Source organism: Candida jiufengensis (assembly GCF_024610255.1).
Source record: "Candida jiufengensis strain CBS 10846 chromosome Unknown scaffold8, whole genome shotgun sequence".
Classification (NCBI taxonomy): domain Eukaryota; kingdom Fungi; phylum Ascomycota; class Pichiomycetes; order Serinales; family Debaryomycetaceae; genus Lodderomyces; species Lodderomyces jiufengensis.
Window position 1 is genome coordinate 233,636 of NW_026261555.1, and position 16,848 is coordinate 250,483.

The window sequence follows — 16,848 nt, forward strand, 5'->3', positions numbered from 1 at the left end:
CTAAATACTTTCTAGATTTAAATTATCAATTATTTCTTCAATTTTGAGGTGCCTTTTATCAATTTCAATTAATTTACATTTGTAGTTTTGGATGTTTTCATTTTGAATAATTTTCTTACATTCTAATGTAGATACTTCAAAAATTAATGTCATTGATAATTTATTGATTTTGATTGATATTAATTGATTTTCATTATCTTTGGACAGTAATAATTTATTGGTTTGTTTTTCGATAACTTCCATTGAGTTTATCTCGTTGATTATGGACTTATGACCATTTGAATCAATTTGAATTTGGTATGACTTTAATAATATTTTAAATCTTAAATCCCATAATGTCAATATTCCTTCTTTTGTTGCAATTAATATCCAACTATTTTTGTTATTTCCTGTTATAAATGATGTTATCACTCCATAAGATAAGGGATTTTGTAAGACAAATAATTTATCCAAAGTAATCAAATCAAATACGTTTATTTTCAGTTGGTAATCAATTGCAAAGATATAATTATCATTATTCGACACATTTGTAAGTATTGATTCATTAAATATTTGACGTATCAAAACTGGTTTCAAGTATTTAACAATTTTCCTATTCTTGTTTCTACTAACATCAATTCTGAATACTCTTAAAATGCCATCTCTTGTTGTAACAATTATACACAATCTATTTTGTAAAAATGTTATAGTCGTAATTCTTGAATTTAATTTCAATAATTGTTCTGAATTTTTAGACCTGCTAATGGTATTTAATTTTGAAATATCCCACAATCTTAACATCCCATTTTCTGAACCTGTTACAAATAATTCTGAAGTAGGTGACATGGATAAACATGTGTATGGATCAATTTCTTCACTTGTTCTATGAATATTCAAGTCTTGTAATTGAGGAGTAAATTCAATTAGCTTTGCTTTTACGATTCTTCCAAACTCAGCAAAATCATTCAAAGTTGGAGTAAATGATAAATTTTGTAAATGTTTTATTATAAAAGGATTTTTGCCAACATAAGTATGAGTAAATTGACATGTTATAATTTTTGAATTTGTATTATCAATTTTGAATGTTTTACGTAAAGTATGAGGATTGTTAGCCCAAGATCTAGCTGGGACCGTACCATTACTTGATTCCATTTCACCAAATACATTGGCTTCTATAGTTTGTACTGAAGCAGTTACTTTTTCTAGACTTGGAAGTACTAATGAATTATGTAATTTTTCGAGACTTCTTAACGATACAGAATCCTCAGATTTAATGACGAATTGTTCATTTTTCAGTCCGTTTAGGGAAGTCATTTTTTCTGACTTGTATATAATATCTAAGAATTCATTTTTGGGTGGGATGATTATCAGCTCAAATGATGATGATGGTGATGGTGGTATTTTACTAACATGTTGAATATAATCTCTTAAAACAAAGATCTTCCATAATGATTTATCTTCAAATCCAATTGATTTCAATTTTAGTAACCATTGTTTATCTTCGGGACTCAATGGTGAAGTTTCTTTGTTTTTGTATGACACTGAACTAACTTTTGGCAAATAAACAGATTTCCCCATAGTATTTAATGATATAGCTTTTGTATTACTTTTGCCCTGCCAGAACAATGATTTATTTGTTGATTTTAAAGCCCATGTAATAGCAAGATCAAATATTTGTTTATTTAATTGTTTAGCTAAGCTTGGATATAATGAGGTCCAATTAATCTCAAATATGTCATATTGTAAAAAGCTTTTAATTAAAGGATAAAGGAAACAATATCTGTCAGCATCGTCTAAATTTTGACTAATTGATATAATCAAGTTTATAACAGACTGTCTAATCCACTCATTAGGATGAAGTAGCAAATAAATAGAATTTGATAATAATTCTGTATATATTTCCAATGCATTAAACTCCAATTTTGAGTTTATTAATTTTTGCAGAACAAATGCATTAAATATTTCAAGTACTTTTATTACAACGAATTGTTCTCCCTCACTTATAGTCTGAATTAATAAAGGTAATAAATATTGCTCAAATGATAAAACTCCAATAAACGGACCAATTTTCAAAACCGATGAAAGGAAAGCTAATCTCAAATTTGCATCTGGATCATTAAGGTATGATATTAGATGTGGTAAAATTATATCATTTGTTTTATCTTTACCAAAAAATTGACAAAGTGGTAAAATATTTTCAAGTAAGCTAATTTTGACTGATGATTCTGGATCTGTTAGCAACGATATAGTTATATCTTTAAATTTTTGATCTAATTGATCTTTTGTTAATTGAATTGTAGGTATGGGTATTTGAGTAGTGCTTGATACATTTGTATTAGTGAATGCTTTAGACATAGACCAAAACTTTTTGGCAACGGTAGCTAATGATGGTAAGCAAAGTGCAATAGTTGAACTTATTAGTATTTGTGATTGATAATTACTTTTAACTATTAGTAAATTATTGATTTTAGGTAATATATATTCTGGAAATAGCAATACATTAATCGGTGTGATATATGAACATGACATTACCAAGGAAGTAATTGAATATAATGCTAAGCAAACAACTTTTGCTGATGATTCATGTGGTGATTCTATGTATTCATCCAATAATGAACATAAGAATGGTAATGATCTATCTAGCTTGGCTTCGTCGTTAATCTGTTCGGATAGTGCTAGTACTAATACACAAAATTTTTGTTTTGACTCCACAAATCTCAAAGTCTTTAGCAATGAAGTAACCATATTGAGTACTACTAATGCTGAGTCATCAGTTTCTTTTTTAGGTTTAATTCTATAGTTATGTGGCATAGTTGGTAAATTCAATCTTATAGGTAGTATAGAGTCCACTTCTTTCGACTCAGCATAATTAAATTTGAGAGAATTACTGATTTCTCCAAAATGTTCATATACATATTGCAACTTGGAATCACTATCATCATGAGTATTAAAATTTTCCATGAATTCATAAAGAAAGGTATAAAAATATTCGGGAAAGCAAGAACCTTTATATTCTTCTAGTAATTCCCTTGCATTTGATCTATCACTTGGATTAACTTTTAATAATTTTTTTATAATTTCAATAATTTTAGGATTTTGAATACTTGATAAATCAGGAACATAATCATTTTTCATATATTTAAACAATTGAGATAATGTAAAAATAGGTTCACCATCAGTCCACAATTCAGCAATGACACACCCCAAACTAAACAAATCCATTTCATCAGTAACACTGTTCTTTAGGTTAAAAGTCCCATCATCATTAATATTCAGTACGTTCTTGGGGTTATCTTGACGATTATAAAATCTTTCTGGCGCTATATAACAAACTCTTCTATCTGAACTATCAAAATAAAACAAAAATTGATTTGGATTATCTTCTGGTAAATATGTTGGTTTTATTAAGCTTGCAAAATCTGATAATAATATCCAATTCCATGATGTTACTAATATATTTTCTAATCTTAAATCTCCATGATGAATATTTACAGAATGTAGTTCATTTATAATTTTAAGTAGTTGGAATGTGATTGATAATTTTTCAATTGGTTCTAAAAATGGTCTTAGTGATAATCTATCATATAAGTTAATTTTTGCCATTTCTCGAATCATATATCCAGCTCTATCAGTTTCAATTAATTTATACCCCGTCAAAATATTTTTATATGGATATAAAATTGAAGATTGTTTAACTAGTAGCTCCAATACATTTTGTAATTGAATTGTATAATTTGGTGTGGAAGGTTTTATCAATAATTTTATAATAACCAATTGACCTGTTGTCTTATCAATAGCTTTGATTGTTTTAAGGAATCTCGAATTATTTAGTATTTCAATATATTGATAGTTTTCTATTGCATCGATGTAGGACGATATAGCCACTGTTGGAGCAGATGGTGCCAATAAAGACAACCTCTGACCCATTTTTGCTAGGGTTTTGGTATTAGTTGGTTAAGTTCTCTAGAATTGATAATAATTAAATTGGTTGTCAATAAATAGACAATAATAATAAATTAATGATTTATTTTCTGAAACAAATTGAAACTACATTCAATTTTACAACCATCAAAATTTGAATGAACTCAGATAATGATGAAGATAATATAAAACCAGCATTGCCAATCGATGGTGTAGACGCTGATGTTTCAAACTACTTAAATTCAGTGCGATCAGAAGCCAAGTCATTGTCAATTATGTATCAAGATATTGTAAAGATACAAGATGAGGAAGTTGAGATGATACCTGAAGATGACGAATTGCTCAATGAGTGGTCCAACGGCTTATATGAGAAATTCATAAGCTTGAAAGAGAAAATTAAGAATTATCAAATAGAAACATCATCATATGATAAACAATACAACTTGAAATGGAAAGAATCATTTAAACAACCACCACCTGATATTGATTATTTCATCTATGCATTAAACAGAAAAATTTGTTTTGACATACTAGTCTTTTTAACAGATTGGATAACATTATCAACAACTGCTACAACAAGTCAATGGATATGGAAGATCTTTTTAAAGTTGGATAATTTCATAGAAGCTAATGAATGTTCAATATTAAGAGATTTGGCTAATAAAGCAATTTTGAGAAAACAGCAATTGTTAGAAATTGGTAAATCAGCTAATTCTACTTCTAAATTTACTTATGATATGATTATTACTATAGTTGGTAAATATTATGGTCAAACTGATCTATTGAGTAGTTTATAGTAAATGATAATTTATCTATAGCTTTTGTGTATTGAATTATTTTTATTACTAGTCTATAATTTTGGTACGATTTTTTCAACACTTACTAACAACCCCATAATCAAAAAAAACTTATTCAGAAACTCCACCAAAAAATGGCACCAAAAGCAAGAGAAGAGTTAGTAGTACCATATAGACATGTTCCAGCAAAAGCAAGAAAAGATGCGGGAAGTTTAATATCACAATCATTACCAATGGCTGCAATGTTTATGAAAAATAAAATGTTATCATGGGCAGCATTATTTTTATCAATACAAACTTATTTAAATGAACCAATTAATAAAGTAGAAGAAGATGGATCACAACCTCCATTGTTAAAGGTTGTATTTGCTTTAGTCGCGGTATTAACCTGTTATATTGATATTATTTTCCCACAAACCAATCCCTCAATAAAAAAGGCAGCTGATGTTGCAACTGAAATTACTTCAACTATTGTATCTACTGCTACTTCATAAACTTGAAATGACTAGACTTTTTGAAATTTCATTAAATTTAAATTTATACAAATAATAAATATAATTCTATGTACTATATATTACAACACTATCTAATCCAATATACGAGCCAATTAATTTTTTAGATTCATGATCCCATTTTAAATCACATAATCCAACAGATGGTTGTTTTTCTTCTTCTGTTTCTTCTTTTATTTCCGGTGTATAAGTTGCTAAACATTTGATATATGATTTATCTTGATTTGTATAATTCTCAAAATTTAAATCCCAAATTGAAATTTTACCATAATCATCACCAACAGCTAACAATTTACCGTTTGGTGAAACTGATGAATTGAATACTAACATATCTCTATCCTGATCAAATACCTTATCTTTGAAAATTTCACAAGATTTTAAAGCTTCTCCAGATTCTCCATCCCATATATTTAATATACCTTCCATTGAAATTGATAATAAATAATTCTTGTCAACATAAGGTAACCAGTTCAATTCTATTATTGGTGAGCTATGTATTTTATTAGATTCTGTTTTTATATTTAAGTCCAAACTTGGTTGAGTTGATGAACTATTCCATATTCTTATTTGATAATCAAAATCTGAACAAGTAGCTAGTAGTTTTGATACAGGGTTTAATTTCATCAATGTTATATTATTCAGATGACCAACTAAAGTTCCAATATATTGAAATTCAAAATTTTTACCAGAAGGTGGTTTTTTAATGTCATATAATTTTATATCATGATTTAAAGAAGAACTGATTGCAAATTTATCATCACCTAACCAACATGCAGTCAGTATTGCATTAGTTGAATCATTTTCATTTTCATTTTTTATTTGCCGTACTAAAGACAAAGTTAATCCATCCCATATTGTAATTTGATTTTCACTATCTATTGTAACAACAAATTTACCCAGTTGACTCCATAAAATATTTGTTATAATATTTGTTTTAACTTGATTTAATTCTTCCATTGTATTTGCTATATTTTTCAATCTTCCATCAGGTGACCAAGCTCGCAATTCTCCAAATGCTCCTGCTGTAATTAATAAATTCCCCATTGGTGACCATGATACAAAATTTATTTCGTTTTTAATATTTAATAAACTTGGATGTGATATTTCTACTGATTCAACTAGTTGGCCATCTTTTATTGCTGTTATTATTGCATTTCCATCTGATTTCCCATATGCAAATGCTTCACTTGATGGATGCCAGTCACATGTTAGACTTGGTGGGAACGTTATTTCAGGTACAATGGTTTTAACTTCTAGTGGTTCTTCAGTCGGTATATCATCCATTTTGACATCTTCTTCTTCTTTCTCCTCTTTATGTATTTCATTTTCATGCTCATTTACATTATTTCCATTTTCTTTAATTTGATATTTTAAATTTGAATCTTCTAAATCTTTTTGTACTAATGCTCCTAGTAGAGTATAATCATTATCATTTTTAGCTTCAGTTTCTGCTATAGTATATAGTATGCCCTTTTGAACTAAATCTATTAGACATCCTGGTTCTATTTTGTCTATTATTTCATCATTTAAATTATTTTCATATTTCAGACATTGTGATTGTCTATCAAATGTATATGCTGTTAAATCATAACCAGTTTCTTGAAAATATCGCCATATTAGGTAATTTAGTTCTTTACTCGTTAGTGACATTTATTATAAAAGCGATCGTGGGAAATGATGAATTGGTGAATGGTATTTTGTTGTAAAATTAATTTATAAAGTGGTAAGTATATATTTAACAAGTATTTTCATTTATTAGTAAACTGTTTCATGTTTTTATTTTTTCGCTGGTTAATAAATTTTTTTATTTTTTAATATTTATTTTTAGTACTAAAGATACTTAAAAGAGGTCGATCATTGAGATGAAAATACCAATAGCACTAGTTAATAAGATTTGTATAACACTAAACCGTCTATGGGCCGCGAATCTGGTTTTACGTTGAAAGATACTGGTCTTTGACATTGAATTTTGATTACATAACGTTTACTAAACAATTATTCTTCCAAATTTAAATTTTCTATCAATTCCATCGTAGTTTTAACCTTAGAACTCTCTGACTTGTGTTTATTATATATTTTATTTATCAATTATTGATTTAGTCTCCAGCTTACACCAACATCAAGTTTGAAAATATGAAAGCCAAAGTTTTGTGGAAAAATGCTACCAAACTCCCCTCGTAAATTTTTAGTTAAACTTGTTACTTTATAATTACAGATATCCATGATCAACTAGCTTTTCAAATTAAATAAATCAATTCAATTGAATCAAATTCAATGGAGAAACTAAGAAATAGGAAAAGTAGAGCAGTATGGCAGAATAAATCAGAAAGTGTTAACCCTTATGCAAATGCAAATTTAAATCTAGGTAGAACAGAGACCAATAGAAGTTATGTCAATTTCAATAATATACAACAACAACAACAAAATCAACAACAATCAGATTTTTTAAATCCAAATCAAATTTATTCAAATAATCAATATAATAACAGTAATAATAGTCTACTACGTGTGCCAACTTCAGATGCAGCAAGAAATAATAGAAGGATGAGTATTCATCAAGCAGCTCAACAACAAAGAAAATCATCATATGCTGAGAACAAATTTGATACTTCAAATGCTCCACCATTGCCCAGATTAGATTCTAAACCTTTAACTATTGAACAAAAAATCATAAATGAATTAGGCCAGGGGTCAGCTGCTGAAGTTGATGATTATTATAAATCTTTAGTTAAACAAAAACAATTGATTGATCGAGACATAAAAGAAAATATAAATCAGAATCAAAAGAATATATTGGAATTAACTAAAGACCTAAAAGAGACTAAAGAGGAATTGGATAATATGAGAACTACCACTAAAGATATGTTTGAATTATTTGATGAAGTTAAAGATTCTGCAGATAGAAGATTAAAGTTAGAATATGATACCCCTCAACAACAACAACAGCAACAGCAACAACAACAAAGACAAAGACAAAATAACAGTAAAGATCGATCATCTATCTTAGTTCTAGAAAAAATGTGGGCAAAAGAATTACAATCATTATTTAAACATGTTGATGGAGCTTCAAAATTTATACAACCAATTCCTGGTAGACATGTATTAGCCGAGAGTGGAAGATGGCATGAAGTTAATCCAGGGACTTGGAAACCAAATAATGCAGGTCATTTATTTATTCTAAATGATGTGATCTTGATAGCTACTAAAAGAATAGTTGATTCATCAGGTGGTAAATCTAATAGGTTACAAGCTATACAATGTTTCCCACTAACTCATGTTACATTAACTCAAATCAAACCACCCAAAGATGATTCATTGTATTTTATCAACATCAAAACTAAATCCTTGAGTTATGTTTATCTGACTGATAGATATGATCATTTAATAAAAGTAACTGAAGCTTTCAACAAGGGGAAAAACGATATGGTACATAATCAAAGAATAATAAATGGATCAAGAAATTCAGAAGATGCAAATGAATCCAAAGATGAAAAACGACAACTTAGAGAAAGTATAAGAAATTCAGGCTCACATGAAGATGAGAAAAGAGTAAGTGGTGGTCATAAACGTAATTCAAGTGAATTTTTATTACATGATATAAGTGCAAAAGTTCATTCAAGAAATAGATCACATGATTTTGGTAAGACTACAAATCTAACACCTAAAAAGTCACAATTTTTCAACGAAATCAAACAATTGGAAGATAAATTAGATGAAGTTGATATTGATATTTCACATAATGAAATTCCTGATGCTGTTTCTTTATTAATTCACATTGAGAAAAAATTACTTAAGATAGAAAATTATGTAAAGACTTTAGACTTTGATGAACTTTTATTACTTGATGTATCCAAAATCAAGATATTTAATAGAAAAGAAGATATAATTAAAAATTTATTATTTGATTTACAAAATAATATTTCAAAATTAAAACAACATGAAATTGAATTGATAATGATAGTATTTGATAAATTAGATCAATTAGAAACAGGAGTTCAATCATACCTTGAATCTACCTCATTATATTTATCCAAAACAGTCTCAAAATTAATAGTTGGTCTACAAGGTTCAACAAAAGTTGACGTTATAAATTACTTATCCAATTTAATGGTAATAAACGTATCAATAGTTAAAAGAACAGTGTTAACATATAATGAAAAAATAGAAAAAATATTAAATAAAAGTGATTCAAATTATATTGATTCTTCAGGATTAATAGATTGGTGTATAGAAGAATTTCAAAAATTATTTAAACAAATTAAAAAACATTTATATGGAACTTTATTAATTTTTAATGGATCAGATTATCAAATTAAAGATGAAATCTTATATGAAGAATTTAAAAGAGTTGTAAATTTACAACTTGATGAATTAAAAATAGTTGGTTTAAATGTTGATTATATATTTGCACCAATTTTAAATCTCAAATAAATTAAAATAAATAATAAGTTTCTATATAATAATTTTATAATTTTTCATACAATTTCATTAAATCATAATGCTCTCTAAAATACCCACCTTTTTTCTTCAAATATAACAATATTAAACTTGCAACAGTTAATATCCCAGTTAATATACTAAATAATATCCCAGCTCCAATAGCTTTTAATAAAGGTTCAACAATAAATGTAGCTATAGCAGCCAAGATTTGACGAATTAAATTATTTAATGCTACTCCAGTTGCACCTTTACCAGGTAAAGTATCTACCAAATAAGTTACAGTTGCTCCAATGACTAACATCGATGCAAATCCACACAATGAAGTACCTATTAATGGTACTATCCAAAATTCTCCATATCTTATAGTCCAACCGAAAATTAAACATGCCATTGGGTATAAAATAATAGCTAATACAATATTCCATGAAATACGAGATTCAGGTATTAATTCACCATGTTTTTCAGCGTATTTATTTAATAATCTATCATTCCATCTCCCACCAATCATTGATGCTGCTAAATATGTAATTGAATTTGGAATATACATTAATCCTACAATGACTTGTGAAAAATTATAAGGTGGCCGAGCGTATTGATATGAAATAGTCATATTAAAAAAATAAATAACTGCAAATGATATACCCGAATACATTATTACCAATATTACTGGTGGATGTTTTAATAATATAATTGAATGTAATGGTCGTATGAATAAATCATAACTTGTTGTTTTGTATTGTGACCATTTATTTTCTTTAATTGTAGGATGTTCTGAAATATGTGATGTAGTTTTACGAATTTCTCCAGTAACGTAATCTTGTTGTAATCTACGTGAATAAGTTGATCTATTTGTTGTTAATCTTGATAATGTAGGCATAACAGGATCCACAATGGGACCTTCATCATCACCATCTTCTATATATGAATTAACTGATCTTGCACTAGATCGTCTACTTAAATTAGTTGCAACTCTTTGTAAAGTTTCATCATTTAATTGTTGTGGTGGTTCATGTGCATGTTGTTGATCACTTGAATCAGAATCAAATTTTTCTTTCTCATCATCTTGAGTTTGTTGTTCTTGTTGTTGCATAAGATTCCTTATAGCGTTAATATTATCAACTTTCCTTAAAGTTTCAGGTAACAAAAAAGTCATTGATATTAGATTACAACATGCAAAAATCATTAATAACCATTGAGTTGCTCTCCAACCCCATGCTTGTGATACTGCACCTCCTAAAATGGGAGCTAAAAATGGTCCCATTAAAGGACCTAAATAATACCATCCCATTGCTACTCCTCTATCTTGTGGTGCAAATAAATCTGCTATTGTACCTGCCCCCACAGCTTGTACTGATGCTGATGATCCACCTTGTAGTACTCTCAATACGATTAATGCAGAAATATTTGGCGCTAATGCTGTTCCAATAGAAAACCCAACAAATAATACAAAACTTATTATATAAACTGATCTTCTACCGTATCTTTCACTAAATGATGACCACCAAAGTGGGAATATACCTAATGATAATAAATATATACCAACAGATACATTAACTTCACTTCCTGTTGTATGTAATTTTTTAACTATATCATCTATAGCAGGTAACATAATAGAAGTACCCATTGGACCAGTTATAGAAGCAAATGCAATTAAAAATACAATTAAATATTTAATCCTGGGTGAATAATCTCTTGCATCATAATATTCAGGTACTAAAACTAAAGAAGCTAATAATCCTCTTTTTTCAGGTCTTGGAACTATTAAAGTTTTTTTAGAACTTGTAGTTAATGAAGTTTGTTGTCTTTGTAAATTTTCTTTTTCTTGTTGTTTTTGTAAATTTTCAAATGATGTTATACTTTTTTCTAAATCACTTAAGGGTCCTAATATTTGATTATTTGGCAGATGTTGAGAAGAATGACTACTTTTTGAGTGGTTGTGATGTATAGGGTTTACTTGATGTTGCTTATGATTATGATGTATTGAACCTTCTTCTGAAGATGCTAATGATGCTATTGATGTTGAATCTGGTAAATCTATTGGATCATTTACTGAACTAATAACTATTGGTGGCTCTATATGATGGTGATGGTGATGTTCATTTTCATTATTATTATTATTATGGTTGTTGTTCTCATTTTGGTTATGATTATGTATATGATTATTATTTGACATTTGTTGTAAAAATTAGCGCAAATTCTATAAATTTGTTATATAATGACATATAAAAATTTGAAAAATTAATATAAATGAAAATGTAATGATATGAATGATATAAATGATAATGATCTCTAATTATATAAAACTAATTCTTGTGTTATAAATATTGTTAATTATCATGGAATACTTTAAAGATCTATTAATTCTTTCAAAACTGGTGGGGTTATAAGGAAAAAAAAAAAAACGTAATATATTTTGATATATAATTTAGCCTCTTGATATTTTGTGTTAAATTATTCTATAATTATATGTATCACAAGATTGACTTGAATTGAAAATTATTAAATACTTCAGAAGAAGAAGAAGTTAATATGAATTAAATATTTGTTAATGAATATTTCAATTTAAATTAGTTTAAATCCTTTGAAAACTTTGCAAAGATTATGTCATATATATAATAATAACTTCTTCAATCTATTATTCTTATTGTTTTAAAATTTAAATCTACTAATCAATTTTTATTATGTAATCGGTATTATAATGTTAGATAGTAATATTAATAAGATTATAATAAATCCGATTTGGCGCTAACAATTAATACATTTTATTAATATTTTGCAATTAAAATTCTAATTCTTCATAAACAACAAACGAAAACAATTTCTTAAATAAAGTGATTAAAAAAGAGTATGTGCAAGTATTAATTGTAGTAATCATCTTTAATTTTTGCAATATATAACTTATACAATTATATATAATTAAATTAAATTATTTATATATTTATATATATAGTTTCAAAAATCAAGTGAATCCAGGCAAAATAATTCCTAAAATTATCATACCAATTGCAAAAAACATAATCAAAGGAATCCATACTTCTATATCTTTATAACTTATTGAATGATCTGTTGGAGTTCGTTGTACATTATTTTTTTGAATAATTTTACCATTTTCAAGATCTTTTTCATCTTTAAATGTATTATTATTAACTAAATAGCAAGTTTCATCTGTCAAAATTTGATTATTAAATTCTTGGTTATCAAAATCTTGATTAACTATAGATTCATAAGGTGGTAAATAATCCGGTGGGCTTTTTTGATGAGATTCTTCTGGCTTTGTTACTTCATCGTTATAAAATTCGTCTAATAACTCTGGTATTTGATCTCTTAAAGGTATACTTTTATCAATATTTGAGTTATTAACCATCTCCTTATAGAGATCATAATGAGATTTATCGTGTTGATATGAGAAGCTTGGAAACTTATATATCATCTACATATATGTTAATTTGCAATAATTTAAGGAAAGCTTTAATCATTTTCTAGTACCTATTCATAATATGTTCAGTGGAAATACATGTACTTGCATAAGTTTAAACAACATTCTAATGAATTTTTATTGAAATATTACTGAAGATGAACTTCTTTAATACTTTAAAATCTTTGTTAGAGATCTTCAGATTTAGATTTATTAGGAAATTCGAAAATCTAGAGATCTAACTTTATTAGAACGGACTTAAAATTATAATGTGGATGAAGTTTTTGCAACTTTTTGTTTTAAATTTAAAATGGACAGTTTCAGACCTTTAAAATTCATTTTACCAATAAAATAGCTCAACAGAATCTTATACTGTATGCAAAGAATTGTTCATATATTTAAACGAAGTATTAATTTTGGTCGATAATTGAATTGAAATGGACTTAATTTCCAAGTTTCTTTCAATACAGTGGCTTAAAAGTAAATTAATGTAAACTACTAACAATAGGTTTTCATCAATTTTTTAAAAATAAATTGTCAATTTCGTTCTTTAAGTTCTAAATAATAATAGAAAAAAGGTGATATCGTCTTTATGAATAAATTGGGTCAATTTATGGAGTTTAGAAATTTGTTTAGTCTTTTTCTTGTGATAAGTTTATGTCATTTTTTCTCAGTATTATTATTATTATTACTCCATGTTTAACAATTTAATTATTATTAGATATTTAAATAATTTAATTCAAGTAAAGAGAGAAAAATCTATTTAACTAAAAATTTTAAATCTTAAATTAAATCATAACTGGTCTACATTATCTCTTTGTCTTACACTAAATCTTATTAAGTAATAGATGTGTGATTGTAATTGTATATAAATTAAATGACTTGAAATTAATGAATTATTTAAAAAGCCAACAAATATTTAAAAGTTAATTATTACACAAAATCATTTGCCTTCTTTAGTATCATTTATTTATAGTAAAATTATATTTACAACCAAACATTTTAACAATTTTATCAATTACAACAACGAATTTGTTCCATATCTTATTCATTTTCATAATCAATTATTACGAATTAGAATTATTTACAAAACTCAAATTGAATCAAGTGTCTGATCTCATAACTTAATGATAGATTCAAACTGAAAAAAATGAGTTTTAGACATCTTTTACCAGTTGTTGTTATTAGAACAGCTATCATTATACCCTTATTTATAATTGGATGTTTATCAATAGTATTTACTCAATTGTGTGGTATATATATATTTGGAACTAACATAATTCATAAACAATCGATAATAAATAAAACTAAAACTCATTTCTTGATTTTATTAGGTTGGATAACATCAATTGTAAATCCATGTAAAATTTCAATAACTTTAAATAAAAATTCAGTACCTAACTCACAACAATATAAAGTAGATGAATCACAAAACATACATACTATGTTACAGCCAAATTCCATATTAATATCAAATCATCAAATTTATACTGATTGGTTATTTCTTTGGTTTTTAACTTATACTTCCAAAATGAGTGATTTTGTATTTATTATATTAAAAGATTTATCCAAAATACCAGTATTGGGATATGGAATGAAAAATTTTAACTTTTTATTTTTATCAAGAAAATGGGAGAAAGATAAAATTATATTGACTAATCAATTATTAGAAATTGATGCAAATGCAAGAGGTAAAGGGCCAGCAAATGGATATAAATTATTAACTTCAACCGAAAAGTCTATTAAAAAGTGGCCGCTGGGTAAAGATTCAACTAAAATTTGGCCATATGAATTAATTTTATTTCCAGAAGGTACTGTCCCATCAGATAGAACAACTAAAAAATCAGCAGAATATGTATTATCAAAAGGTTTACCACCTTTAAAACATGTATTATTACCAAGAGTTAGAGGATTATATTTAGCATTACAAAAATTAAGAGGATCAATTGAAATAGTATATGATATTACTACTGCATATTCAGGTTTAAAAGAAAATGAATATGGTGAAATTTTATTTTCATTAAAACGATTTTATTTGAAAGGTTATGGACCCCCAGTTATAAATTATTATATAAAAGGTTTTAAAATTGAAGATATTCCATTAGGGGATGAATACGTTGATGATATAGATGACATCTCCTCGGAAAATTTACAAAAATTTGAAGATTGGTTATTAAAAATTTGGTATGAAAAGGATAAATTAATGGATAATTTTTACAAAACTGGTCAATGGGGAATTGACCCACAAAATTCAAAACATATAATTGGAGATTTTAAAATGAAAAATTCATTTGAAATTTTTAAACCATTTTTATTAATTTGCAGTGCTATTTTAATTTTGTATTCATTAATTAGATTAATTATTAGCTTTACTTTATAGAAAACGATAAATTAAAATTTGTTCTAGATTTAAATCTTTTTTTTTTCGGTTTTGCTTGATGTTGTAGATCAATTTTGAAACGTTATAGCCACTTTAGTTGCACGTTTATATTTAACTCATTAGTTGTTTTAAATCTAATTTGGTAAAAAAATATGTGTTTCATTAAACGATTTGTTTCAGAATTTTTTGTTGACTATGAGTTTTGTGTAACATGGATTCGTACTAAAAAAATTATTATTTTTAGAATTTGTTTCAAGATAACAGTCTAGATTTGTCCAAATATAAATAAAATGCCAAATCTATCTAGAACCTTTAGCTTTTTCAGTTTTTTTGAAACTTATCAATCATCATCAAAATGTTTGTTTTATCAAAGTCAATAATCTTATTAACAATAATCCTTCAATTCATATCAACAGTCTTGTTAGCATTTTTATTATTGGGTTGTATAGATTCATCATCAAATTACTCCAACGTTTATCTTATCAACTACAAATTTAATTCATCATCTTCATTATATCAACACCTAACTCTAAATTCAAATTCCACCACTACACTAAGTGATATTTCTGTTAAAATTGGGTATTTAGGAGTTTGTTTATCTATTGATAATGATTTAAAATGTACTACTTATAAAACATTAGATTCTATACCTTCATATACTTTAACTTTTTTATCAAATCAATTTAATTTATTAAATATTGCTCAAATTTTTAAAGATATAGTTCATCCACATTTATTAATGTCATCAATAATTTTAACTTTATTATGTTTATTAATCTTATGCTACATATTATTACCGTTACCTGGACGTTTGGTGGTGAATAAATTTGGCTTACTTGTTAGTTTTTTAAATATGATGCTTTGGGGGTTAGGTGCTATGCTTCAAGTTCAATCATGTAAATCTGCAACTAAATTATTACAAGAATCAAGTTTTGGTTTAGTTATGAGTTCTAATGGTAGTAGAGCTGAAATTATGACTTGGGTTGCTTTTAGTTTTATTTCTGTTGTGTTTTTGTGTATGGTTTTGCTGAATTGGATTGATTTTAGAACTAAACGTGTTGCTAATGGTGGTAAAGTTTGATTTTTATTAAGTTATGGTTTTTTTATATATTGTTCACGTTTCATAATTTTCTTTAGTTCAGTTTTAATTTGAAACCAAATTTTTAAAATTTACAAAATTTATCAACTTCAGTAAACTTAATATTTTATTAATGCTTAATCAAGTAGCCCTTATGATTGCAGCTGTACAGCTTGTTATCATCTTAGTGTGATCAATGGACTTATTGTCAACAATATTCGAATAAAAATGTGATTGTCACGCGTATATCACATGACTTTTGAAAAATTTGGTAAAATCGATTTCCTGTATTCTCTTTTGTTTTAACTTTTTTTATAATTTGGTTG

General features: G+C 26.6%; 9 protein-coding genes across 9 annotated transcripts; 5 read left to right on the top strand and 4 right to left on the bottom strand. All coding sequences in view use genetic code 12, as the record gives it.

Annotated features, from left to right (window-relative positions):
* Window positions 1-3,906, bottom strand: VPS15 (ubiquitin-binding serine/threonine protein kinase; the record flags this gene model as incomplete). Its single annotated transcript, XM_051764828.1, has 1 exon — window positions 1-3,906. One exon carries the CDS (start codon window positions 3,904-3,906, stop codon window positions 1-3), a length of 3,906 nt encoding a protein of 1,301 aa, XP_051622407.1.
* A 152-nt stretch (window positions 3,907-4,058) lies between these two features.
* On the top strand, window positions 4,059-4,697 carry KGF54_000417 (uncharacterized protein; the record flags this gene model as incomplete). The annotated part of the gene is made up of 1 exon (XM_051764839.1): window positions 4,059-4,697. The coding sequence occupies one exon, from the start codon at window positions 4,059-4,061 to the stop codon at window positions 4,695-4,697; it is 639 nt and encodes a 212-aa protein (XP_051622408.1).
* Window positions 4,698-4,831: 134 nt separating this feature from the next.
* On the top strand, window positions 4,832-5,191 carry KGF54_000418 (uncharacterized protein; the record flags this gene model as incomplete). Its single annotated transcript, XM_051764850.1, has 1 exon — window positions 4,832-5,191. The coding sequence occupies one exon, from the start codon at window positions 4,832-4,834 to the stop codon at window positions 5,189-5,191; it is 360 nt and encodes a 119-aa protein (XP_051622409.1).
* Window positions 5,192-5,257: 66 nt separating this feature from the next.
* KGF54_000419 (uncharacterized protein) lies at window positions 5,258-6,859 on the bottom strand (the record flags this gene model as incomplete). Its single annotated transcript, XM_051764861.1, has 1 exon — window positions 5,258-6,859. The coding sequence occupies one exon, from the start codon at window positions 6,857-6,859 to the stop codon at window positions 5,258-5,260; it is 1,602 nt and encodes a 533-aa protein (XP_051622410.1).
* A 624-nt stretch (window positions 6,860-7,483) lies between these two features.
* EXO84 (exocyst subunit) lies at window positions 7,484-9,640 on the top strand (the record flags this gene model as incomplete). The annotated part of the gene is made up of 1 exon (XM_051764873.1): window positions 7,484-9,640. The coding sequence occupies one exon, from the start codon at window positions 7,484-7,486 to the stop codon at window positions 9,638-9,640; it is 2,157 nt and encodes a 718-aa protein (XP_051622411.1).
* A 34-nt stretch (window positions 9,641-9,674) lies between these two features.
* QDR3 (Qdr3p) lies at window positions 9,675-11,822 on the bottom strand (the record flags this gene model as incomplete). The annotated part of the gene is made up of 1 exon (XM_051764884.1): window positions 9,675-11,822. The coding sequence occupies one exon, from the start codon at window positions 11,820-11,822 to the stop codon at window positions 9,675-9,677; it is 2,148 nt and encodes a 715-aa protein (XP_051622412.1).
* A 786-nt stretch (window positions 11,823-12,608) lies between these two features.
* Window positions 12,609-13,013, bottom strand: KGF54_000422 (uncharacterized protein; the record flags this gene model as incomplete). The annotated part of the gene is made up of 1 exon (XM_051764895.1): window positions 12,609-13,013. One exon carries the CDS (start codon window positions 13,011-13,013, stop codon window positions 12,609-12,611), a length of 405 nt encoding a protein of 134 aa, XP_051622413.1.
* Window positions 13,014-14,508: 1,495 nt separating this feature from the next.
* KGF54_000423 (putative acyltransferase) lies at window positions 14,509-15,444 on the top strand (the record flags this gene model as incomplete). The annotated part of the gene is made up of 1 exon (XM_051764906.1): window positions 14,509-15,444. The coding sequence occupies one exon, from the start codon at window positions 14,509-14,511 to the stop codon at window positions 15,442-15,444; it is 936 nt and encodes a 311-aa protein (XP_051622414.1).
* A 355-nt stretch (window positions 15,445-15,799) lies between these two features.
* FIG1 (Fig1p) lies at window positions 15,800-16,525 on the top strand (the record flags this gene model as incomplete). Its single annotated transcript, XM_051764917.1, has 1 exon — window positions 15,800-16,525. One exon carries the CDS (start codon window positions 15,800-15,802, stop codon window positions 16,523-16,525), a length of 726 nt encoding a protein of 241 aa, XP_051622415.1.
* Window positions 16,526-16,848: the final 323 nt, after the last annotated feature.